Genomic DNA, 25715 nt, shown 5'->3' on the forward strand with positions numbered 1-25715 from the left:
TATTATCCCTATTTTGGGGAACTGAGATTAAAAACTGAGATTAAATTGAGATGGGGAATTTAGATTAAAAATTAGAAATTAAGCCTTGGAGGCCAGTTGTTAACACCCTTATTACTGAACTCTCCTTCCTCTACATTGGTGACTGGCCATCAGTTGCTGGAATCAGGGCAGATTCCCAATGCAGACAAAGCTTCAGCTGGTGAAATTGTTCTGAGGTAGATTCAAAAAATCAAAAATACTGGCTGATTAGGTTATGCCACATGCATAGATCCCAGAGATAGAAAACTAAAGGACTTGTAAATAACAGACTATTTCTGAAGCATGGGCACACGAGACCAAGAGAATTATCAGTGACAATAGTGGGACCTAGGGATAAACTGAGGGGTATGGCCATACCGTGTCCTCACTGCTGCAGAGGACAGGATGGAAGGAGGAGTGTGCAGATTTGGGATGCTGGAGCAACATGGATCCATTTTTTACTCTCGCAGGAATCTCCTCTAACCCATGAGCTGGGAGACAAGATCCTTCTTAAACCACTGGTTATGTAGGTCAACAACATGTCAAATTTGAGTTTGGAATTGAAAGTATCCCTTTCTAACAAAATACAAATTCAGACGTTGTCCTGAGAGTTATTTTGAGAGAACACAAACGATGCACTCTGGCTGAGACTATGTCTACAGTGCTGCAGTCGAGCTGCTGTAGAGCCGTATTGTAGATGATTTCTACACTGCTAGGTGTTTTTCCATCAATGTAGTAAATCCACCTCTCCAAGCAGTGGTATCTAGGTCAGTGGAAGAACTCTTTTGTTGACCTTGCAGTGTCTACGCCAGAGGTTAGGTCAGCTTAACTACATCACCCACGGAGTGAATTTTTCACATCCCTGAGCAACTTAGCTAGGTCAATTTAAAATTTAAGGGTAGATCAGGTCTGAGAATGCAGGTAGTCTGTGTTGTATGTAACTCCATAAGAGTCCTGATATCACTGGGCCACAATCTCTTATCCGTGGCTGGTTGCCAGGATGTGAGTGTGCATGCAGACAGCTGAAGAAACTCAAACATGGTCTTTAAAAATAAAGCGTCAGAGAGACCACATTTAGCAATTGAAACCCAATCAAATAGGGACATGCAGCCTTATTCAAGGCTGCCAGGAGAAATTGGAAACCCATTTGTTATATACAGTAAACACTTTTTTTGCTGATCGTATTTGTTAGCTCTGTCCATTTGGCACTGTCAAGCGATCAAGCTTTTTCAGCAAACAGAAGCATTGTATTCCAGCTCACCCACCTATCAACATGACACAATAGGTAAAGCTTTGACACTTGCAACTACCAGCTTCAAGTAACAAACTCAGAAAATGTCTACAGTTAAGACATTTACTTGAAGATGCACTTGTACATTTATCCCTATTGCTATATTTCTTTGTCCTTTTAAATTTAATATATTTAGAAAACAGAGTCCAGCTGCAACAAATATCTGCTATAGTTTTGGGAACATGCAAAAATCGAGATTTGTTAGCTGGGATCCGATGTGTGGTTTGTTTGTTTTTTTAAGCTGCTTTTTTACTGTTGTCCAACTTAATTCGAAGAGAGAATTTCAATACATGTTAGAACCTATTTCAGGAGTAAAACAAGAAAACTATTTGAACACTTTGATATTTGAGAATCTGAAAATACCCCTGATTAAGCAAAAGAGAGCAAATTTCTCTGAGTGGATAATACTTCTCCAGCAAGGGAAGGATTGTCTTGTGGCTAAATCACAGGACTAGGAATCAGAAGACGTGGGTTCTATTTGAGAAACATGAGATTCTCAGACAATTTTGCTGCCAGAAACCTTCACAGTCTATTCACACACGGCTGCCGTTTATCCCAGCTCTGCAGAAAACTGTCTTCAGCTGGACAACAGCAGTAGCAGAGAACAAACATTACTATCTATCAGCCTGTTCATTTCAGTGAGCCGTTAAAGTCAAAGCCTAGTTGGAAGCATTTAAATGCTGGCACTATTAGTCAAATGTAATTGGGTTAGGATTTGAAGAAAAAACTATTGAAGTGGAGGCACATTTTAGAACTTTGGGTTTAGAAATATACCTTGATGCAACCCCACCGAAGCCCTGGGCTGTGTTATATTTTTCATTGATTTCCCTGGGGATAGCCATGGCCAGATAGCCAGCAATGGACTCCAGGGAATGTCTGTACTGCATTATAAACCCTAGGCTTGTGGACTCTGTGTTTACAAGCCTGCACTTGAACATTCACACTGCACTGTAAACCTGGGTATAGGATTGCTGGATCTGGGTCTCAAAGCCATGCTAACACATCCATACTGCACTATCCTAGGGTCCGGGTTCTGCGTGCTTGCTGACCCGAGTCAGATGGATTTCTGTGTGGTTGGAAGTGGGGCTTGGGCTCAAACCTGAGTCAAAGCCTTGCTTAGTGTATCCAATGAAGTGAGAGGTAGCTCACGAAAGCTTATGCTCAAATAGATTTGTTAGTCTCTAAGGTGCCACAAGTACTCCTTTTCTTTTTAGTGTACAGTGTAGACATACCAGAGGCCATAGTTAAAACAGAGCCACAGGATCTCCATGCAAATAATTCTGGCCTCCCACAGAGCCCCAAGGATTTGCCAGATTTCAGGGCAAGATCCACAGCATTTTCCACAGGATGGGGGAAACTCTTGTCCCCTTACCTAACAATGAGGGGGAATCTGCAAAAGGCACATCTACTTTGGGGAAATTTTCTAACTGGTTTCAAAACTGGTTCAGCTAAACCAATTAGACCCATAATGTTTACCTGTTTTAAGGAAACCTGGTTACAGTAAAAACAGATCAGGCTACCTTAAACCAGGTCTGTTATGGTCCTGTAGAGAGGCCCAGAAAGATTTCCTCCCTCCGAGACCCCCTGCTATGGGACTTCTCCCAGAGACGGGGACAATCTGGCCCAAATTTAGCAAAGTTTTGTTTCACATTTCTTTAGAGGCAAGACTGTTTCCTGGAACTCTTTTGCTAGCTCTGCCTATTCGGCACAATTTGTCAAAATGATTAATAAACATAACGAATGTGTGAACAGGCTCGAACTAGATGGAGTCCATGAAAATTCAAGTCTACACAATATTAAGTGAAGCTAAACCTAAATGTTCTTGTCAGCTCCTTGCAGCTCACCAGTGGAACAGTTTATCACTTGAACAGAAAGCTCTTTGGTGGAGATAAAATACCCACTCAATTACTCATTCAGTTATGTGCCTGTTTGGGGAAGAATGCAGTCAGCAGGCCTAATCCCATCCCAGGGCAGGATTGTGTGTGTCTCACTGATTCATTGTTAAACTCAAATGAACTGTCAGCACATGCCCTGGAAAGAGAGAAGTCAGTTTACCTCATACTGAAATGGAGGTCCTGGTTGCTCTGTATGTCACATGTTTTTAAAAAACCTAACTCCAGGATGAACACAAACATGCTCCATTCACCTTGTGCACCTAGTTTAGAGTCATTCTATCAACATTTTGCCCTTTTAATTCTTTGGTTTCCTGTTTTGTTCCTGCCTTGACTGTTTCCTTTGGCTTTTAATCTCCCATTATTTGCTGCCTCAACGTAAGAGAGAGTTGCTAAAATGAAATTACTGCAGAAATGTTAAATGAAAGGAAATGGGCCACTTTGCAAACTAGACTTTACATAAAATTTAAACTAGTAGAAGAGAGAAAGTTAATGGTTTTTAGGTAAAAATCCTATTAAAGTGATACTTTTAAAAGAACCTAGTAGCCTGCTGCATGACCGGCAGCAAATTGCTTTACATCTTTTTGCCTGTTTCTCCTCCTACCCTTTGCCTGGCTTGTCTGTTTTGATTGCAGACTCTGATGCAGGTACTCTCTCCCTGTTTGTACAGTACCTAGCACAATGTGGATCTGATCTCAGTTGAGACAAATGCTAAATCATAACTCCTACTGAAGTGCTTTGGAGTTGCTTGTCTGCACCTTAGGGAACAATCAGAGTTTCTTTGGATATACAGTGCTATATCTCATGAGAAATGTGGTCTAATGGTCTGTAAACACAACTCAAGAGGCAGGAACCAAAGGTTCCCTCAAGCCTTGTCTACACTAGAAAATTAGATTGGTTTAACTACGTTGGTTAGGGGTGTGAAAAATCCGTGTGAAAAATCCGCACCCCTAAGCAGTGTAGTTAAGCCTACCTAAATCCCTATGTAGGTAGCACTAGGTGGACAGAAGTATTCTTCTGTCTACCTCGCTACTGCTCTTAGGAAGGTGGATCACCTATGCCAATAGGAGAATCCCTCCCAACAGCATAGGTAGCATCTCCACTGAAACGCTACAGCAGTACAACTGTGCCACTGTAACATTTTAAGTGTAGACAAGCCCTGATTTTCTGTAGGACCATGTGGAAATCACGTCTTCTCTGCTTCAGTTTGCCCTGTTTAGCTATATTGCAGGTTGTTATGAGCTCTAATTAATTATACAAATTGTTTTCAAGATGCAAAGAACAATAGAGAGCTCATCATCAGCTGATTATCTCCTGCAAAATTAGTAGCACTGTCATATCTGTAGCTTGGAAGTCTTACCACCTGTACCAAGAGCACCTCTCAACCAACATTGTGCACTTGTGCTAGAAGAGTAATTTGTGATGTTACTTTAGCACAGCCTGAAACACTTCAACATAGGAACAGCAGGAATGCATAAAGGGAACTCAAACAGGACCTGTAGTTATAATAATTGCACTTCTGTAATAAATTTTGGTAGAACCCTTTACCTGTGCTGCCCAGGAGTTGTTCCAACGCAGGCAGTATCATTCTAAAAGCTCTCCCCATTGAAAGTCTTTTTTTCAGAAATCCCTTATAACTGAAAGTAACGCCTAGTAAAAGATTTAAAGAGTTCATCATCTAGATTTGTCAATTTGCTTTCAATCTTGTGACTAAAACTAACGGACGGAACATGAATTCACACCAGGGAGAGCAGCAGCAGCATTTAGAAATCTGCCTTGTGTAATTTAACAATCATTCATGACTCAGCAGCACCTGTTTGTCATTCTGAGGCCACCTGCACTGCATTTAGTGCATGGACTTTAAGCAACAAACATAGCCCAGGGAAGTTCTAGGATTAACAACCAGCTGCAAGGAGAAGAGCTGATGCCCCATTTCAGCATTAATTACCCAGAGAAGGTCTCAGGCTGTGGTAATTATCAGTGTTCAAAGCCACTGTGTTTATTCAAAATGTTTTATTTGTTCCACTGCCCCTCCATTTGAAAACACACAGTATGAATGTTAAAACCACAACATAAAAAAGACTTTCTCTACTGCTCCTTAGACAGTCATTCCAGCCACCATGATACATAAACCAACAACAATAATTGTAATGGCTCCAAAGCTCACACAATGAAACCACTCTTACCACAGCTAGACTTTGTGTAAGAGCATACGGTAAACCAGCCTCCTCACTGGAAATAGCATATAAATCTAGTGATGGAGAGCCTCAAGACATAGAGTTCATTTCAGATAAGCTTCTGAAAGCCTAGAAGCTTATCTGAATTAGCCATACAGAAAAAGAACTACCCACCAAGAGAGCTGAGGACCCAACCTTCCCACATAACTCCCCTCCCCCAGATAGGCCCAGAGACAGACCTTCCTTCCAACACCACTCCCTCAATCAGTCTTACCTAGAGGTATCTTCTAAGAAGGATGGGCGGAGAGGGAGCTCTCCCCCTTCATCTCTCATGGCTGATAAGTTAACACTCTTCAACATTTATGACCACCGCTTCCCAGTTAAGAATGGTGTGTGGAAAAGAATGCAGTTATAAGCCCTGTGTAGCCAATCCTCACAATACTCGGTGGTGTTCTTAAAACCCTAGCTCCTGCAGCCATTTCATTACTTAAGAATCTCAGGTTTCTTTCTTTTTTTTTTTCCCCCCCTCTCTTTTTTGGGGGGGAGAGGGAGGTGTAAAAAAAGCAGGTTTCTGGACTTCACAGCTGCCAAGAAAAGCTTGAAAATATGAACCCCAAATGCTCAGAACCAGCAAGGCAAATGAGAAGAACCCAATGTTTATTATTATTTTATAATCTCCTTACTTTTAAGCCAGACTCTTGATTTTTTAGGGCCTGACTCTTGAGGGCTGACAATACTGTTAAAGCACTCTAAATAGTTACCAAGGAAACAAAGGTTCATGACCCTTAGAAAAGTTAGTGACCTTTTTCCCCACTACTTGATACAGAAAGAACAAATAAAAAATAGTCACTATTGCTGTGAAAACAAGTTTCAAATGGCTTCTGCTGGCATTTCTGAACTCATGTGATGTGGTACACCAATCAGTGAGCCAGGGGAAATACCATGTGATTTCCATCATTTGACCAATCCCAGCCTGAAAGTGAAATTTTAATGCTCCAGGAAAAGATTGAAAATATTTACCATAACACAGTAAAATGTATGCTCACATTTGACAGAAAGAAATGTGCATGAAAACTGGTTCTTGGAAACTGCTCAATCTAAAGAAAAGGCAAATATCAAGCATCTTCTGGTTTAGGAGGCTATTTTGCCTAAACTCAGTTATCACACACCACAAGCCTCAGTCTGCAGTTTTGAGAACTTTGTGTAGCTAATCCAGTCCCCTGGATAGCTATTTCCTAAATAAATCCCTGCTGAAGAGTAGAGGATAAAACATTTATTTTTAATGACAGGTTTCAGAGTAACAGCTGTGTTAGTCTGTATCCACAAAAAGAAAAGGAGTACTTGTGGCACCTTAGAGACTCTAAGGTGCCACAAGTCCATTTATTTTTAAGTGACCAAAGATTTCCACACACAGGCTAAGGGGCCACATTCAGACTTTACTGAAGTTTAGAGTAATTGAAGGAAAAAGTGGAACAGTGTGGCTCTCTGGTGCACTTTATACCTATTTGATAGTCTCCTTTTATAAATATGAGAGCAAATCTTACTTTAGGCCATGGAAGCCTCTCACAACAGAGAAACCAGTGCAGTTCTGCTGAGCCAAGAGCGCTAGGCTTACAGGGACTTTGGCAGTGGGGTCGAGAAAAACAGGGGCAAGAATAGTGGATCTACTTTTTGCCCATCTACAGGCTATTCACCACCACAAAGCAGTTATACATAAACTGCAGCGTTTACCGCAGCCCTGAGTTTGCACAGAACAGCTCTCTACTGCCAGGCTGCAGGTAAGGACTCCATATCACTAGTGCCCAGAATAAATTTCCCAGGCTTTCAGGTCCAGAATTGGTGCATGGCACACATCTCATGAAACCTACTAGATGCACCTGGAGCTTGTTCTCTTCCCAAGGAGGCAGGAGGACAGAACAAAAAAATAATGGCATGTCCCTATGTGAGCAATTAATGTGTTCACTGAAAAACAAAATTGGCTGTGTAAAAGAAAGCTAAATCTTGGTTTCCTTTAGTTCACATGACCAAAATCTATTCAGATCAGTCTCTCCACCTGTAGCATTACATTAGTCCCCTGTTTGGAGAGGAGTTTTGCAAACTTCATATTCAGGCCTGGAAGCAAATCTTATCTTTCCACCCACATTCATTCATATTACCATTCATTCATTAATTGCAACCAGCTAAGAAATATCTGGTGCAGGTCTCCCCTATTACTGCTCACTTTAATTGTGTGTAATGCTGTCCTTTCATCTATGTATTTTAGGTACCCCAAGTTTCTTCTTGCAAATGCAGTAAGTGCCAGTGCCTTAAAACAGCTTGTAGCATGTATTGCTATTCTCTTCTCCAGAAAGGGAGAGAATGAGTGAGGGACATTGAGACCAATTCTTATTCAGTGGTAACCAGAAAGTAAAATGCAAGCATAGTGACATGATTACTACAGCAGGCTTGATCTGTTAATATCCAGAAATCACCATAAGTATTAATATTTAAAATATGATAATCAGTGTTACACTTAATATAAATATGCATAATAAAGATGGATAACTTTGAATTTATTATGGGGACATTTACTAAATTATTGGAAACAGCAAATGCTGTTACTTATATCCACAAGCATGAGCATTGCCACAGTCCTTTTCTATTGTGATTACACAACTACCATCTTCTGATTGCTGTGTCTCTGTCTCTGGCCACGTTTGCTTGAGACTCCCTCAAGTCCATTTATTCACTAGAAAATAATTAATAAGGAACCACTGGTTAATTACTCACTAGAAAACTGTGCAACATCAAAAAGGGCTTTTGTAAGAAAACTTGTCCCAAATCAGGGTTCAGAGGTTAAGGTTCATGACAAAACTGGATAGCAAGTATTTTGTCATGGTAGCACCTGGGTTTTCTTGGAATGCTTTGAAAGAAGACAAAGTTCAGTGATCACCTAATTTCATCCAGGAGCGGGAAAATAAGCTTGTTTATCAGTTTGTAAATGTCAAGTGATGAGCTGGTCAGCATTAGCAAAGAAAGAGCACTAAACTCAGTTCATAAAAGCAAGAATTTGTCACGTTGTATTGAGCATGCACAGAAAGGATGAGCAAACATTTCCTGCATTTATTTGTAAAGAGAGAGGGAATAGTTAGGATTTTTAGATAAATTGGTTATTGGAGTTTTGAGAGAAGCTACTTCATGCATGAGAATGGAAGCATTAAATTGTTTTTATGATCTTGCCTACCCACAAAACGTATACAATAGGTCATGTGGCCACTAGCCACAAAAAAAATAGTCATTCATAGAGTAGATCACAGAAAGTGGTATTCTTGGGAGATCTTCAGAATAAAGGTCCTATCTACACAGTAACTACCAGAATTCTGAGAAGCCAGGTGCAATATAAATTATCCCCCAATTAAAATTAAAACAGCTCATTCTGGCAGCATAGATGGAACTGAGCCAAGAATGCATTCCTGAAACATTGCACAACATTTCCCTTCTGCAGGTCTGTATTCAGCATGATTCAGCCCTGTCTACATTTTATGGCCAAACCATATATTTAAGTGGTATAACTGTGTCTCTAGCACTCGGGTTGCTACTGTGGAGACAGGACCTGAAGGATATATTTGGCTTATGGACTACAGGACCTCTTGTTGAAGAAACTTTACCATTACTTAAAAATAATACAACACGTAACAAATACAACAAATTCAACTCTCATTAGCAATATGGAGCTACAAAAAAATGTTGACTAACACTGAAATATTTCAAAATGTGCCTTGTGACTAAAGCTTTTACTAACACGTAAACAGGAAACACATCAGGAGCTTTTTTTGCATAAAATGCTTGTTTGCTCAATCCAGCAGGGGACAAGTGATAAGAGACTGAACAGTCCCCGACCACCAACTATATCCCATTCAAAAAGAAAAGGAGTACTTGTGGCACCTTAGAGACTAACAAATTTATTTGAGATCATAGTTAACACTTTAAACGAGTGCTTCCAAAGAGTCTTTTCATTTGCTTTATAAATTATGAGGATTATAAGGGAATCATATTATTGGATTTAACACACTTAGGGCACGTCTACACTAGTGAGTTTACAGTGGTACAGCTGTACTGGTGCAGCTGAACTGCTGTAAGATTGCTCATATAGCCACTGTATGCTGACAGGAGAGAGCTCTCCCATCAACATAATAAAACCACCTCCACGAGCCGCGGTAGCTATGTTGGCACGAGATGCTCTCCTGCTAACATAGCGCTGTCCACACCAGAGCTTCTATCGATGTAACTTTTGCCGCTCGGGGGATGTTTTTTCACACCCTGAGCGACATAAGTTATGCCGACAGAAGTGGTAGCGTAGACAGTTCTTAAAACGCTGCATCAGTGCAGCTGCATAGCACTTTAATGAAGATGGTCTAAGGTCTAAACCTACAGGCGAGAGCTCTCCCGTCGGTTTAGTTAATCCAGCTCCATAAGAGGTGGTAGCTCTGTCAGTGGAAGAAGCTGTCCCGCCGACATACTGTTGTCTACATGGGCATGTTAGGTCGGTTTAACTATGTCGCTCAGGGGTGTGGATTTTTCTGGCCCCTTGAGTGATGTAGTTACACTGAGATAGGTCTGTAGTGTAGACCAGATCTTACTGACATTTAGCAGCTGTATAACTGCTATTAAATCTCTATCAGCATGTTTAAATACAAATTACACATACATGATACAGTTTAAATGCTAAAATTAAGACACATTGCTGAAGTTGTTATTGGACATGTTTCTTTCAATGGTTAGAATTTCCCACTTGGCTGGCCATATTCCTGACACGGTGATATTCCATCCATATGAAAGGATGTCTCACTGGATTAGAGTGCACAATTTTAAATGTATAAAAAACTGGATTATCAATTCTGAGCACCTTCACCCCTTCCTCTTTGACAGTCATTCTGCTCATCCCTCCCTCCCCCGCCACACACACACACACACACACACACACTTCTGAAGAAATTGTTTCCTTCCTTCTGACCAGAGTGAAATCCTAGTTTTGAAACCTGTTTATATTAATCTTGGTGTTTCTGATCAACAAACCTCTTTCCCTCACACAACATTTTACAGCAATTCAAGTCCCAGTTGCCTTTGGGGTGGGCCCCCAGTGCACTGAATCAAGGCATATCCTCTCCATTCAGTTGTAAATCCAGATTGTCTCCCAACCTCTATGTTGCCTGATCTGGTACACTCTCAGACTGGGAAGACTCTAGACAAAATTAAACTCACAGCATTGCCAGCGTCATCTGTACAAAAGTCAGCCGCCCTTCCCCAAAAAAACTATTAAGACTGTGTTAAAACTTTTGGAATTTTCAAAAAATTAGGGGGTCTTTTTGTCTTCTGGGTTTTGAGCTTGCAGGGCTCATGTTTTCTACAGCTGAAAGGGCCAGACATTCAAGTTTTTTTTTTTCTTTAAATGAAAGCTGAGATTCTCATATAATCATATGACTCTGGTGCTAGAACTCAACCACCAAATATCATGAGATGTGACAAAAAAAATCACACAGGTTGGCACCACTGTTAACTAGGCTTATGCAAATAAGTTGGCCTCATTTTCCTCACAAAGGGACAAACTGCCACCTCCAAAGGGAAATCGCCTGGAAGAGAGCTTAGTGTTTTCACCAGATTGAGGTGGGGAGGGTCCTTTCTGACTGGAATAAACAGCAGCGTGTTCAGTCTCCAGAACCAGCTGATTTTTCATAAATCCACTGGAGAACAGGGACATCTGTACAAAGGTTCTGTGCACTGACTCTGTGGGACTCCGTCCATTCCCAACTCTAGGCCAGCATGGCCTACTGGAGGTGTTGGCAGTAGGGTTACCCATATTTCAAGTTCCCAAATAGAAGACACTGCTGGGGAGAGGGGGGGTACAGTTTCTTTCTACTACCACCCTTATTTCTGAGCTGCTGGTGGTGGTGGCATTGCGTTCAGAGCTGGGTATCGGGCCCGCAACCGTCACTCTCTGGCTGCCCAGCTCTGAAGGCAGTGCCATTGCCAGAAACAGTACAGAAGGGGGGCAAACCAGTAAACGTGCATGCTGCTATTGGGGCATGCTGGGAATTGCAGTTCTACCAGAATCGACGTTGGAAAAAGGACAAGCAAGGAAAAATCACAGACAGTTGTTCATATTTCAAAAATCTTCACGGGTGGAGAACAGAGGACCAAAAAAGAGGTCAAGCCCGGGAAAACTCGGATGTGTGGTAACCCTAGCTGGCAGGGGCTCCAACTCCTCTTCATCTTCGTAGGCCATATCTTGATCTTCACTTTAATTTTGACATCTTTCTCCCTCCTGAGTTTGAAGACAGAGACCACCACCATTTCCTAATAGAATGGAATGTTCCTTAAATAAAGGCTTTTGTTTGAGATCTTTACTTGTATGGTAATTTGTTTCCGATGTTTCTTCTCCTCCCCCCCCAACCAAAAAAAAAAGAAGAATGACTTCTTACAGAGTAGCTGATTTATTAAATATGACCAAGAACTTCTTTCTAATCTGTTTCAGTGATTTAAAAAACAGCCTTTGGACTGATATTGTTCATGGCTTTTCTCCCAGAAAATTATTTTGGTAAGTCTGAATTGAAGCTATTCACTTGTTTAAGTGTGGGACAGTCAGAGAGGTGTCTAGCAATACTAAAGAAAGAAGTACGTACTATCAAATACACATCTTAAGACCCCACCCAACCCTCCCCAGAAAATTAAAATGAACTGTTAATACGTTATGACTAATTTTGTCTGCAGAGTCAAGAAATGCAGAGTTGAGGGTTCCCCACAGCAACTTCATCTCTGCTCCCTTATGTGTGGGCTTCTTTCATTAGACATCTGGGCACTCTGACATATTAGTTGGTAATTTATACTTGTTTATGGACTTTATGCTGAGAAGACTAAGCTTTAGATATTTAGCTATTAGCAAGGTTAAGATTTTGTCACAGTTCTTTTTAGTAAAAGTTATGGACAGGTCACAGGCACTAAACAAAAATTCACAGGAGCTGTGACCTGTCAGACTTTTCCTAAAAATAACTGGGGGAGAGAGGGCTTTGGGGGGAATGATAGCTAGAGCCCCCTGGCAGGGGACTGATAGCCCTAGCCCCACTGCCACAGGGGTGGCATATCTCTGGCTCCAGCCTCCACTACAGCCCCAGGAAGAGGGCACACAGCTCCAGCTCCTGTTGAAGCTGAGGGTCAGAAGCGCACAGCCTCAACTCCTGCACCAACTGAAGCTTGGGCGGGCAGAAGGGGTGCATGGCCCTGGCTCTGGCCACAACTGTGAGAGGGTGGAGAATGCTCAGGCCCCGTCCGAAGCTGTGAAGGGTAGGGGGAAACTGTGTGTTCTGTGCCCCTACCGATGCTGACGCTTGCTGAAAATGGGGCGGGGGGGCATGAGGGGGACACAGCGCTGGCTCCGGTCGAAGCCACGGGTGGAGGATGTATAGCTCCAGCTCAAGCAAAGGCAGCTGAAGCAAAGTCACAGAGGTTCAGTAAAGTCACAGAATCTGTGACTTCCCTGACCTCTGACTAAATCATATCCTTAGCTATTAATATTGCTACACAAGTACAAACAAAGGTATGCCTGTCAAGCTTACCCTGCCTAGTGCAAAATGCAACTGCACTAAAGGTTTGAACCAGTAGCCAGAGACCCACTGTAGACAAGAACTAAATTGAGTCTGACCTTTTCCATTGTATACATTTTGCAATTATTAACCTCAGCTGCTTTGCAGCAGTGCAGATTTTACTTTTAATTGTACAAGATCCAGGCAACATACCTGAAATGTGTCACCAACACTGCAAACCACAATACATACTAGATGACATCACTTATGTCAGCAATACAGAACTAACTTGAAGAGAAAGGGGAAGCCCTAATAGGAGAAACATTACAATTTCACATTTTCTTTCCAATACAATTGTTCCATTAAGAACCAAAAGGAAAAACCAAGAACCTATTACTAGAAAGCATATGGACCTTTATATCTCATCCATTGAGAACCTCAATGCACACCCAGCTCTCAACCAGCTTATATTTTCATGTTGTAAATTTTGAAGCTTGGATATGAAAGTGTATCTAAAGTTATGTTAGAATGGTATATTTTACTGCATAATTTTTTATATATAATGAGTCCACAGTTAAAACTCAAAATTGAGTTTAAAGGTTAAAAAGTATATTTTTATTATATACTACACAGTAAGCCATTTCCCTGTTTCATAGAATCATAGAACTGGAAGGGACCTTGAGAGGTCATCTAGTCCAGTCCCCTGCACTCAAGGCAGGACTAAGTATTATCATTCTAGGCCATCCCTGAAACGTGTTTGTCCAACTTGCTCTTAAAAATCCCCAATGATGGAGATTCCACAACCTCCCTAGGCAATTTATTCCAGTGCTTAACCACGCTGACAGTTAGGTTTTTCCAACCTAAACTGTCCTTGCTGCAATTTAAGCCCATTGCTTCTTGTCCTATCCTCAGAGGTTAAGAACAATTTTTCTCCCTCCTCCTTGTAACCTTTTATGTACTTGAAAACAGTTATTTCCCCTCTCAGTCTTCTCTTCTCCAAACTAAACAAACCCAATTTTTTCCAATCTTCCCTCATAGGTCATGTTTTCTAGACCTTTAATCACTTTTAGTGCTCTTCTCTGGACTTTCTCCAATTTGTCCACATCTTTCCTGAAATGTGGCATCCAGAACTGGACACAGGACTCCAGTTGAGGCCTAATCAGCGTGGAGTAGAGCGGAATTTTGCCACACGGAAGAAGCAAACTCACATACATCGTCCACGTGTTGGAATGTAATGTTAGGACTTTCTGATGTGTTTGATTGCATCCTCTGAAAAATGGATTTTAAGACAACAGAAATCTTGTTGATATTTCACCCCAGCATAAACCTATACCTGGGTCTAAATGCAAACTAGTATGACCCATAATGAGAATTCAGGCACCAGAAAGGATGATCTCATGGTTATAGCAAGGATTGAGGAAATCTACGTTCTACTCCCACTCCTGCTAGATTTCCTGTGTAAGCTTGGCAAGTCACTCTCTGTGCTCAAGTTCCCATCTGTAAAATGTAGTATATTTCCTTACTTTACATGGATAATTAGGATAAAGCCCTTCCTGGTTGTGAGGTGCTACAGTAAGTGCCACGGAAAAGCCTAAAAACTCCAAAGAAAAACGTTTATTATTTCAACAGCTCTGTCCTTTCAGTTAAGGGGCAAGAGCACCAAGGGGTTTTCAGCAAACTCAGGGAAGATCAGATTTGACAATCTTGATATGTGTAAGGAAAATGAAGTTCATTTTTAAAAACGTTCAGGGACTTTAACATACCACAAGAAGTATAAACACACAAAAAAGAAAGGGCGAAGGCCAGGGGAAAGGCATAAGTCCAGATTTTTAAGAGCTCCTTCATGGGTCACTTAAATTACAGCAGCAGAACGGGACGCTGCTTGCATACTTAAGTGAATCCAAAACTCTATTTTAGTACTACAATGATAACAAAAACATTTAGTGAAAGGTACAATAAGCCTAATTATTTGTTCCTCTTGGATCGTATGACTGATATGCCATATTAATTGTTCAAAGAGTGTAATGAAAACTCCTGCTTGACTCTCAAACAGAAATTCAGAGTCCCACATGAAATACCAAGTTTTGGTCACTTCCACTACATCAGCTTTACTTCAAATGGATACAGTATTTTTCAATTATATTTCTGTCCAGTTGTGTACTATACTATACTCCATTTGAATAATTGCTGGGTGCAATAATTCCCAAACTCAGCTACATTTTAGTGGATGGTGAAAGTGATGGGTACATGGTTTGGTTAAGATGATCATCAATTTATATACATAAAGGAAAGCAAAGTCACCTTTACACGTTGGAATTGGCGTGTTTATTTAAAAAGTAAATCTTTGTGCACATTACAGTTAAAAAAGGAAAATTCAAAAAAGAATCCAATCAATTAAGCAGTCTGCAAACCAGCAATATTACAAGCTTGTTTACATATTAACATTTACATTAATTTAAACAAGTGGCTTGTCACCAACATATAAAACTTGCAAGTTGGATCTTGGAAGATACAAATCCTACCACATGTATTAACATGGGTTTGTCAATCAGTTTAAAACCACTCTTGCAGTGAAACACTTAGTCCCCCTCAGTAAGTTATACTAGTGGATAGCTAGCTGCTGTAGCTATTCCACAGTGGTTCCTCCTGTCTTTAGCCATGTAGATATATCCTTTGTCACCCCACTTCTCACCCCAGCTGGAAAACGAAAGAAAAAATTATGGTTAGCCTTAACAGTAAGGCAAGAGAATGTAGCACTGAGATCTACATTTGTCCCATGGATTAGAATGGCAATTTCCACCTTTCAGCTTTGTGAAAAAGCCCAAGTAACAAATGCTCTCCATTGGTAAGATGCATGGTATGCCAAGGATACCCAGAGTACAGCATAGAACCTTGTAATGCAACCCTTTGACTCTCTTTCCAGTAGCAGTGTGGCTGGAGCGGATATGGGTGCCCAAGGATGGACCTAGCAAGGCAACACTTCTGATTCTGTGGTGGAGTACATAACTGACTTCACTAACTGACCTCCCAGAAAGCAATACAGGCGAGTCTCATCTTACATGCATTTAACATGCACGAACTCAGCTTTGCACGGTCAGCAAAACCAACCCCCCCCCCCCCACCAAAAAAAAAAGAAAAGAAAAAGAAAAAACAACAATTTTAAAACTGTATCTGTAGTGCGGGCGATTCCGCCCGCCATTGCACTCGATATAATTTTGACTATACGCAAGTTTTGCTTTACGCGCTGACCGCGGAACGTAACCCCAGCGTAAGAGGAGACTCGTCTGTACACCAAAAGACTGCAGACAACCATAGGGAGGGTACTCTCTTGGAGGAAGCAGAAGACCAGCCACCCAAGATTTCATGGCTCTCACTGTCTGTCACATGTCAGATTTTTGCCTCCTATCCTAGCACAAGAGGCCAGTCCTCAGTCCTTTTTCCATCTGCACAAAATATGAAACCCGAGTGCATCTCCTCCACACTTAAGGGTATCCCAATTTTGTGCTAGTTTTCAGTTCCAGTTTAGGTCATGATCTAAACAGTCCAAAATGCATTAGAATGAATTTGCTGCTTAAAGCCAAGTTTATTAAGAACCCAAAAAGTATAACTTCTTTCCCCTATGTAAGAACTGAGGCATTTGTTTTATAAAGGTGGTTGTGGAGTTGTGTCAAATTTGCAGGACTTCTCCTACCCTGCATCATAGCACCTTTCCACACTAATTCATTTTAACATGTAATCAAACCATTTGCACCCTCAACTTTATAAAACCATGGACTGAGATTGAAGAGTGTTGTATAGAAAGAAAAAACCCAGAAGTTTTGCACCTGTTCTTAACAATCCAGTACTTCTTCCCATCTTCATCTGCTCCCTCAAAGCCATAGCCTACAACCAGAACGCCATGATCCAGGTCCTCACTGCTACACTCTGGCTCATAATAGACACCTAGAAAATACAAGTTCAAGTAAGGACTCCAAGATTTAAAAAAAGGCATTTCTAGAACATCTTCTGTCTTTAGATCTCAATGGTGTGTTTTACAATCAGTCAAACATCTCTTCTGCAAGGTATTTCAACATTATTCCCCATTTCATTGAAGAGGAAACCTAAGGACAGGTTACATTACTTGTCCAAGATCACAAAGGAAATCTGTATCAGAGTTGGAGACTGACCCCAGATCGCCTGAATTTGAGATCAAACTTTTTTGCATCAGTAATTAAAGTACAGACTGCAACATCAGATTTTTTTTTTTTGCATTGGTACTGCAACATTAGATACAGTACATGAACTCATCTTATAAACTGCGAGCAAATCACTACCTGATTGATAAAACTGGAATGATGAATGGCCTGCATCAATAGCCACAGAGACCGGACCCACAGATGCCACTGCTTTCATGAGTGCTTTTTCACGTCCTTGTGGGATGTCTACAAAGCCAGTATCATTAGCAGCATTGTACTCTGCCTTATACATACAGTCTTCATCATCCTTGACAAAAAAGGAAATTGGAGTTACTACACAGTTCTCTAGTTTACATTAGCAAGTGTTGCCAGCTACTCTGTGCTTAGTTTGTCTAGCTCGGTATTTTGAAACTGTCTGACAACCAATCCTGGTGCATTTCTTTAACAAAAAGAACTGAGCAATGTAGTCTTAAGTAGGTCAGAATAAGAGACTGAAAGAGAGACCCAGTTGTCTCATGTAGATCTTTTAACCAAGATTCATTCAGAGAAACACCATGAAAAATCCACTCAGCTAATTTATAAGTAGCCAGAGTGTGGGCTGTCAAAATTGATTTGACAACAGGATCATTAGATTTCCTCCAATTTTCTCAAGCAGTTAACATATCATACTTGTAGACTTACACATTTTGCAACTATAGTTTGAACCTACTCTTCAACAGGATATCCATTTTTGTGCCTACAATAACTGTCAGAATAAAGCATGAACTGCCAGGATAAGCATGATGAATTGTGGGCACAAAACTTTACCTTATGAAATGAATAGCCAGTATGAAAGTCAAGTCCTTTGAAACGAAACAACTGATGTGTGTTCCTTCATTACTTACATGGCAAGACCCAAGTCAACATTTGGTTTGCAACATCATGATCACCCAATGCACAATAAGGAACGCAGGTCCCTGAACTTTTTTTTTTGTAAAGTTTTCTTTACTTATTTTGTAAATAAAGCAGGTGTGCAAGGAACTTCACAAAACACATTACAGATAACTCTTTTGAAGGAGCAAGTGCTTTCAGAGACACATTTGACAAATTAGGAATTAAGGAGGAGACGTGGAAAAAGTTTTAATCTAATAGAAAAAGGGTCACGTGGTTTGTTCATTTTCTGCTGTGTCAATGAGACCAAAAATTGGAGACAACATGTTTAACAAGCAAAGGAGTTTACAATTAAAGTGAAGCTGCAAGCATAAAATCTTCTTCCTAAATTAAAAACCCAATGTGACCTGCACATGTCTGATCCAATATTCCGGAATCCCAGGTTGTGTTGGCGGCAAGAAGACTCCTTGCTCCCATTTTTCTTTCTATGTAGTGCTCACAAGCTATGCACCTAACATCTACAATTGGCTAGGCAATTTACAGCTATTTCTGAAGTTTGCCAGTCATCTGTGAATGCCTTTGACTTCTAGGATGGATTACTATAGTGCTCTCTACATGGGACTACTGCTGCAGACAACTTGGAATGCAGATATTGCCCCTTCACCAGTATTAACTGCAAGGAGATGTACTGCATCAGGTCTTCTGAAACTGAACTTCACCCAGAAGAGTCAGCTCTGATCTGTATAAAAGCGACCTTGTTTGGGTCATGGTTATGTGACAGACTGCTTCTGTCATGCATATTGTTGTGGCATCTGAGATTAACTGGAGTTAACATCTCTGGCTATATTAGTGTATGGGGCATGATAGCAGAGCATTATCAGTGGAAGCCCTTTGCTTTGCTATTCACTTCTTAAAACTGGTCTGATGAGCCTCTGGTTTTTGCCCAAATCTTTGAGGTCACTTTTCTCATACTTTTGACTGATTTTGGAACTGGTGGGCAGCTATTCTAGTTTGCTTGGGGGACAACTATGAAGGGAGGAACAGATCTGTTCTGAAAGCTGTCAATATATTTCCTTCCCCAAATTTCAACCTGTACATTTACCTTGTGTTTCTATACTTAAGACACACTGTACAGATAAAACAGATTAGCCTGGAGCTAGTTACATTTACCTTGGCAATGTATGGGTAGGATTCCTCTGAATCAATTCCTCCATTGTCCTGTACATACTGGAAAGCTTGATCCATGAGACCACCATTGCATCCTTGATTTCCTTCAGGGCGAGAGCAGTCTACAAGGTTTTGTTCACTCAGTGAGACAAGCTTGCCAGTTTTTCTGAAGTGCTGCCCTTCAAGAGCACCAGTTGTGCTAAATGCCCAACAAGATCCACACTGACCCTGAAGTTGAAAAGGAAAAATTACTCATTAGCACAGGCAATGTAGTAGTCCATGTTACCACAGCAGCCTAAATGTATGAGTATACCATTATCCAAGTCCCACTTCATTCATGCTCATTAGGGACTTCAACCTTTGTGAAAATACCAAAATCCTTCCAGTGTTCATAACATACAGACATGCACATCCTATTTGTTGTTACACACAAGACAATATACCTGGTCTTTAACTGGAGTTACATATCCCTTTTCCCTCCAGTCTACAGATTTTGGTGCCTCCAAGAAGTTGGGTTCAAGGAACTGTGATCCTCTGTACTTCCTTTCTGATTTTTTATATTGGAACCCATTCATCAGCTGTTTAAACTCTTCAGTAGTCTGAAGGAAGAAAAAAAAAAGTGCTTGTCCTCTTATACATCACTACTAACAAAACAAGTTTTATGGCTTTCCTTATACATACCATGTCACCAAATTGATTCATTCCCATTCTGTAGCTATGTTTTCCCATTGTGTGATCCAGATTATGTAGTTCAATCATTTTCAAGTTCTTCTCCCATACCATTCTCCTCCAGCCTTCTTCCCGCTAAAGGGCAGAGAACAGGTGATTTGGATAATGGAATTTGGCCTCTCTCCGTGAGTAAAAGAACAAATGAAAACAGTAATACACCAATTTTTAGGTTTTTTCTTGTCCAAAGCAATCTGGAAGGTGAAGACTGTTTGCAATAGTCCAAATAACTAAGGCTATGTCTACACTAGCAAGCTTACAGCAGCACAGCTGTACCAATGCAGCTGTGCCACTGTAAGATCACTCATATAGCTGCTCTATGCCAACAGGAGAGCTCTCCCTTTGACATAATTTAAACCACCTCCAATGAGTGGCGGTAGCTATGTCAGCGGGAGAGAGTCTCCCACCAACAGTGCTGTCCGCACCGGCCCTTCTGTTGGTGTAACTTATATCGCTCAGGGGTGTGAAAAAACCAGCCCTCTGAGCGACCTAAGTTATACCGACAAAAGTACAAGTGTGGACATAGCTTACATGTTTTTCTTTTACTTATTGTGCTGTCTTTCATACAAGGATGGCAAAGTTCTTAACATTAACTCCTGTTAGGGTATGTCCACACTGAAATAAAAAAAACACAGTAATGAGTTTCAGAGGCTGGGGCTGCAGGGCGAAAAATTGTAGTGTACACATTCAGGCTTGGAATGTGTACACATTCAGGAACCTGGACTTTGAGACCCACTCTCAGTGCTTAATTTGTGCCAGGGCTGAGCCCCAGCTCCTCTGGGCTTGCTGCATCCATTATGAATGTAAAAATAATTGCTTCAGCCCCAGCCCCTCTCTCTTTCATTACAAATTAAGCACTTTCCATTCTCCTTGCAAGAGTTCAGCCCCAGCCTGAATGTCTACACTGCAATCTTTAGCACCATAAGCCTGAGTTAGCTGGCCTGGGCCAATCACAGCCCTGTCATGGATCTTTTATTCTAGTGTAGAAGTAGTACCCTCAGATAAGTAAACACATCCATTTTACAGACAGGGAAAATAGAGTAACTTTCCCAAGGTTAGAGAGTTAATAGCAGAGCTTGGAATAGTCACTCAGTTCCAAGTGCTAGCCTTTAGGTTACATTTTACTGTTCCTACCATTTCCTGTACTAAGCAAATGTCCATACTGTGGGGTCTGCCTCTGCAAAATACTCACCTCATGGTAGGTCTTAGTGTGCCATGACTTCCACAGGTTCCAGTGGTTATCCAAAACAGGATCTATTCTTGGAGCAGCAAAAGATATTCCCAAACACAGGGAAAATATGACCAGATATATATTCATGTTGGAAAGTCTACCAAAAGTTAACAAGATCAGTTAAGCCATTTCTCACATGTAAGATTCTGTTTATCAGAAGTTTCTATGTAGAAAGATTGCTTAGTAACATACAGAGACAAATAACGGAAAAAAAATAGTTCAAAATGACGTATTTCGAGTGTGTATCACAAAGCTGAAGCCATTACCAGTTATAAGAAAAGGAGTACTTGTGGCACCTTAGAGACTAAAATTTATTTGAGCATAATAAATTACCTCATCAGATGCATGTAGTTCACGAAAGGTTATGCTCAAATAAATTTGTTAGTCTCTAAGGTGCCACAAGTACTCCTTTTCTTTTTGTGAATACAGACTAACACGGCTGCTACTCTGAAACCTGTCATTACCAGTTATGTCTCCTCTATGAGCCAGTTATGTAAGAGGAGAAAACCACTTCTTCCTTAACTCATGCCATGTGAAAAAACTGGTTTCTCGCCTTATAATGGGGCACTAGAGATGTATGAACTCTCTTTTCATGGAGGGGTGCCTAGACTTGGTCCACCAATCCTGGGAGATGCTGCAGGACATTTTCACACCATAGAAATTCTATTAAATCACAGGTTTCAGAGTAACAGCCGTGTTAGTCTGTATTCGCAAAAAGAAAAGGAGTACTTGTGGCACCTTATAGACTAACCAATTTATTTGAGCATGAGCTTTCGTGAGCTACAGCTCACTTCATCGGATGCATACCGTGGAGTGAGCTGTAGCTCACGAAAGCTCATGCTCAAATAAATTGGTTAGTCTCTAAGGTGCCACAAGTACTCCTTTTCTTTTTATTAAATCACAGGCCCACTTCACAGCCCTTTCAATTACTTCTGCCCTTCCCTCTTTGTCTTTCTCTCCCTTTTCTAATTTTCACCCAAATCCAATCAATAGGGTGTTAACAGACAATCACTGCATTTCAGTAGGATGCCCATCCTTTATCTGAAAGAGAAAAGGATTCACACCACATTGTAATTTGGTTTTCCCCATTATGGTTTCCACACTAGTTCTTTTAAGTGCATGTAACAGTGACTGTGCTCGTTGTAGGGAGCTTTGTCTGGTACTGCAGGATAGGGGGTAAAAAGGAACATTTTCAGTAAGTAAATAGAAAGCTTCTGCCTCTGGGAAGCCTGTCTGCACAGTTGACTCATCTTTTCCTGGAATCATTTCCGCTCTTCTCACAGAAACTAGTTACAAAATCATAAGACTATGGGATGCGATCAGAGGCAAGGGTGAGGGTCCCTTCCTAAGGGCTACCTCCATGCGCCCATCTCCCCTGCCTCTTACTCGCCCAGAGGCACCGCAGGGGCCAGACTCTCTTGTAAACGGATCTCCTCCTGGGGAGAGGGCGATTTGCAGGAGGCACCCGCCCTAGCAGCTGGGAAGGGCAGCCCCACTGATCCATCACGTGAGACCACTCACATGACTGCTGACCTGGGAGACCAGTCGCAAACCCAAGGCAGGGGAGGGAAGGATTCTGCTCGGGAAGGCCACTGCTGTGTAAACAAGCCCGGGGCGGCGACGCTGGGGCCCGTCGGGGAGAGGGCAATAGGGAGCCGCAGGTCCGCAGCTGCAGAGCTGCATCGTGCTCCGGGTTCAGCCAAACAAGCCCTGCCAGAGCCCACAGCGGCTTCCAGGGAAAGCGCAGGGAGCAGAAATCACAGCGCCCGGCTCCTAGGCGGCCTGCGGTGCTGGAGGAGGAATAAGCTAGGCAGTGCCGGGAAGGGCAAGTCCCAATTACAGTCACCGCTGGGTGTTACCGAGCCAAGATACGGGCCTTGCGATGGGCATGAGCCGAACACTGCAGCTAGCCAGTGCCCGCCGCCACACTCAGCACAGGGGGCCCGACACCCCTAGACCCGCCCCCTCCCCGACACAGCACAGGGGGCCCAGATACCCCTAGACCCGCCCCCTCCCCCCCCGACACAGCACAGGGGGCCCAGATACCCCTAGACCCGCCCCCTCCCCCCCCGACACAGCACAGGGGGCCCAGATACCCCTAGACCCGCCCCCTCCCCCCCCGACACAGCACAGGGGGCCCGACACCCCTAGACCCGCCCCCTCCCCCCCCCGACACAGCACAGGGGGCCCAGATACCCCTAGACCCGCCCCCTCCCCCCCCGACACAGCACAGGGGGCCCAGATACCCCTAGACCCGCCCCCTCCCCGACACAGCACAGGGGGCCCAGACACCCCTAGACCCGCCCCCTCCCCCCCCGACACAGCACAGGGGGCCCAGACACCCCTAGACCCGCCCCCTCCCCCCCCCCGACACAGCACAGGGGGCCCAGACACCCCTAGACCCGCCCCCTCCCCGACACAGCACAGGGGGCCCAGACACCCCTAGACCCGCCCCCTCCCCGACACCCACAGCACGGAGGGGGCCGGGGGATCCCCAGGTTAGCTCGCTCCCGAGCCCCAGGCGGAATATGACAGGTAAGTCCCGCTCGCTCTCCTTGGCCCATCAGACAGGGGCAGGCAGCTCCTCTCCCCCCACAACCGGCTCAAACTATCTCCCGCCCCGCCAGCGCCGGGTACCAAGCCGCAGCGCGCAAACCACCCAGCGCCTCCGCACGCAGGAGGCTTCGGACTCACCCGCAGCCCCTCCCCCGACACCGGACACGCAGCCCCAGCAGGGCTAACGGGGCGTTAGAGCCTCCCAGCTGGCTGCAAAGCGAGCGGCGGCGGGACTCACCTGAGGGACCCTGCCAAGTTCTCCCAGCCTGCGGGTCCCCGCGCCCGGGCCCCTGTTATAGTCTGCCCAGCTGTGCCCGCCCCGGCGCTCCGATTGGTTGCGACTGGGTCTGGGCAGGGCTGGGGCGGCCCCCGCAAGGTTCAGGACTCCCAGTCCCGCGGTGCGCTGTGTCACGCGTGCCCAGTGCGATCTTGCTGGAAAGAACATAACCCTACACTCACCTAAGATACAAATTAGGTGTAAGCTTTTCAAACACGCTGAGGGGAGTAGCAAAAGAAATTAAACAGCAATTTGTAAGGGAAAAAATTCCTTTAGATTGTCCCCATAACCACTAGAAAAAATTGCGTAGTAATAGGATTATATCTACATCTACTAGTAAGCCTCAATGCTCACTTACTAAGGAACAATATTCACTCATTGATATATATACATTCCATAATCAACTCTCTGTACAAATTTTCATCCCAAATACTTGGATGAAAATATCTAAACTGTATTGTTAAATTTATTCACCTAAAGTTGGGTTACTGCTGATTATGTACTATATGTATCTGATTACTTTTAAAGCAGACATATTTGTGGATAATCTAAACACTACACCTAGATGTACAGACACTTTTCTTAACCTGTGTAATATATAATTTAACATTTGCTTTAATAAACGTTTTAAATTTGTTAAAAGGACTGAAAAAGTACATGAAGAACGGCACTTGTTCTTACAGTACCTAGGGTTAGGGCCTCATGTTTTAGTAGGCAAACTGACTGTTACAGTAATTAGAATCTGATCTTGTCATGCTATAGTATTGGGTGAATTGGGGGGGGGGAAGGGGGAGGGCATTATTGGTTTCTCATTGACAGCTCCTTCTACAGCATCAGTATTGAACTCCCAGAGCATTATTTCTGGTACCATTTGCCATTGACGCTACATACATAAATAAAGCCAGACTCTGTCCTATAAATATTGCAGGGTAATGATACAACAATGAAATACATTGACACAAAATGAAAACAATGTTTAGAAGTTTCCTAAATATATCGTTTAAAAAAATGCTTTGAAATCATACAAATAAAAGCATATATTAAGCAAACATGAAGACTGATTCACTTTTAATAATGTATTATAGAGCAACAATTGGACAGTAAACATAAAAAAGTTATGACATTGACTTGTTTAGGTTATTAGGACCCCAAGAAACTCCATATCATATAAGATTGAGTAGGTACCAAAATGAAGTGTCACATATGTATACAAATTTCCTAAAATAAGAAGAGCTATAAAGCTTGTCTCTTTCACCAATGGAAGCTGGTCCAATACAAGATATTACCTCACCTACCTTGTCTCTCTAAAATAAAATAAATAGGTTTTCTACTGTGAAACATAGAACTGCTTAGAAAAATACAAATATTTAGCAATTAGTAGCTGTCCCAATAGTTAATGGAGTATTAAAACCCCTGTAATTAAGAATAAAAGATTGTAAATTTAGCACCCTCAATCCTGCAAACTCTTACGTATGAGTATGGTTTAGGATTTTTATTATAAACTACAAAAAAGTTTCCATTAATTGATCTGGGTGGCACTGACAATCTTTTAAAATGAGAACCAGTCCAATTAATTATCCCTGATCAGATCAACCCAGCTGGTGAGTAGTCCCATTGAATACCATAGTTCCTATTAAGTTTTGCAGTTCATACCACACAAGACAAATAGGGTGGAGAGGACATGCTTTGGTTTGTCCCATTATATAGCTGGAAGTTTCCTTCACTAGATTTCCTAACCCTAGCTAGTCATAGGCTAACATTACTGTTTTTGACTTTTTG

At 42.3% G+C, this 25715-nt stretch overlaps 1 protein-coding gene across 2 annotated transcripts; it reads right to left on the reverse strand.

Annotated features, from left to right (window-relative positions):
• Positions 1 to 15287: 15287 nt before the first annotated feature.
• Positions 15288 to 24004, reverse strand: CTSL (cathepsin L). 2 transcript variants are annotated; one of them, XM_073344988.1, is made up of 8 exons: positions 23898 to 24004; positions 21065 to 21200; positions 19828 to 19950; positions 19590 to 19745; positions 19150 to 19374; positions 17248 to 17416; positions 16759 to 16876; positions 15288 to 15631 (listed from the first exon to the last, which is right to left on the reverse strand). In XM_073344988.1, the coding sequence occupies exons 2-8, from the start codon at positions 21188 to 21190 to the stop codon at positions 15532 to 15534; spliced, it is 1017 nt and encodes a 338-aa protein (XP_073201089.1). In that variant the 5' UTR covers positions 21191 to 21200; positions 23898 to 24004; the 3' UTR covers positions 15288 to 15531. The 2 variants fall into 2 exon arrangements, with proteins under 2 accessions (XP_073201089.1, XP_073201090.1); XM_073344989.1 differs by lacking the exon at positions 23898 to 24004 and adding an exon at positions 23798 to 23868.
• Positions 24005 to 25715: the final 1711 nt, after the last annotated feature.

The sequence above is a fragment of the Lepidochelys kempii genome, chromosome 5 (genome assembly GCF_965140265.1).
Source record: "Lepidochelys kempii isolate rLepKem1 chromosome 5, rLepKem1.hap2, whole genome shotgun sequence".
Taxonomy (NCBI): domain Eukaryota; kingdom Metazoa; phylum Chordata; order Testudines; family Cheloniidae; genus Lepidochelys; species Lepidochelys kempii.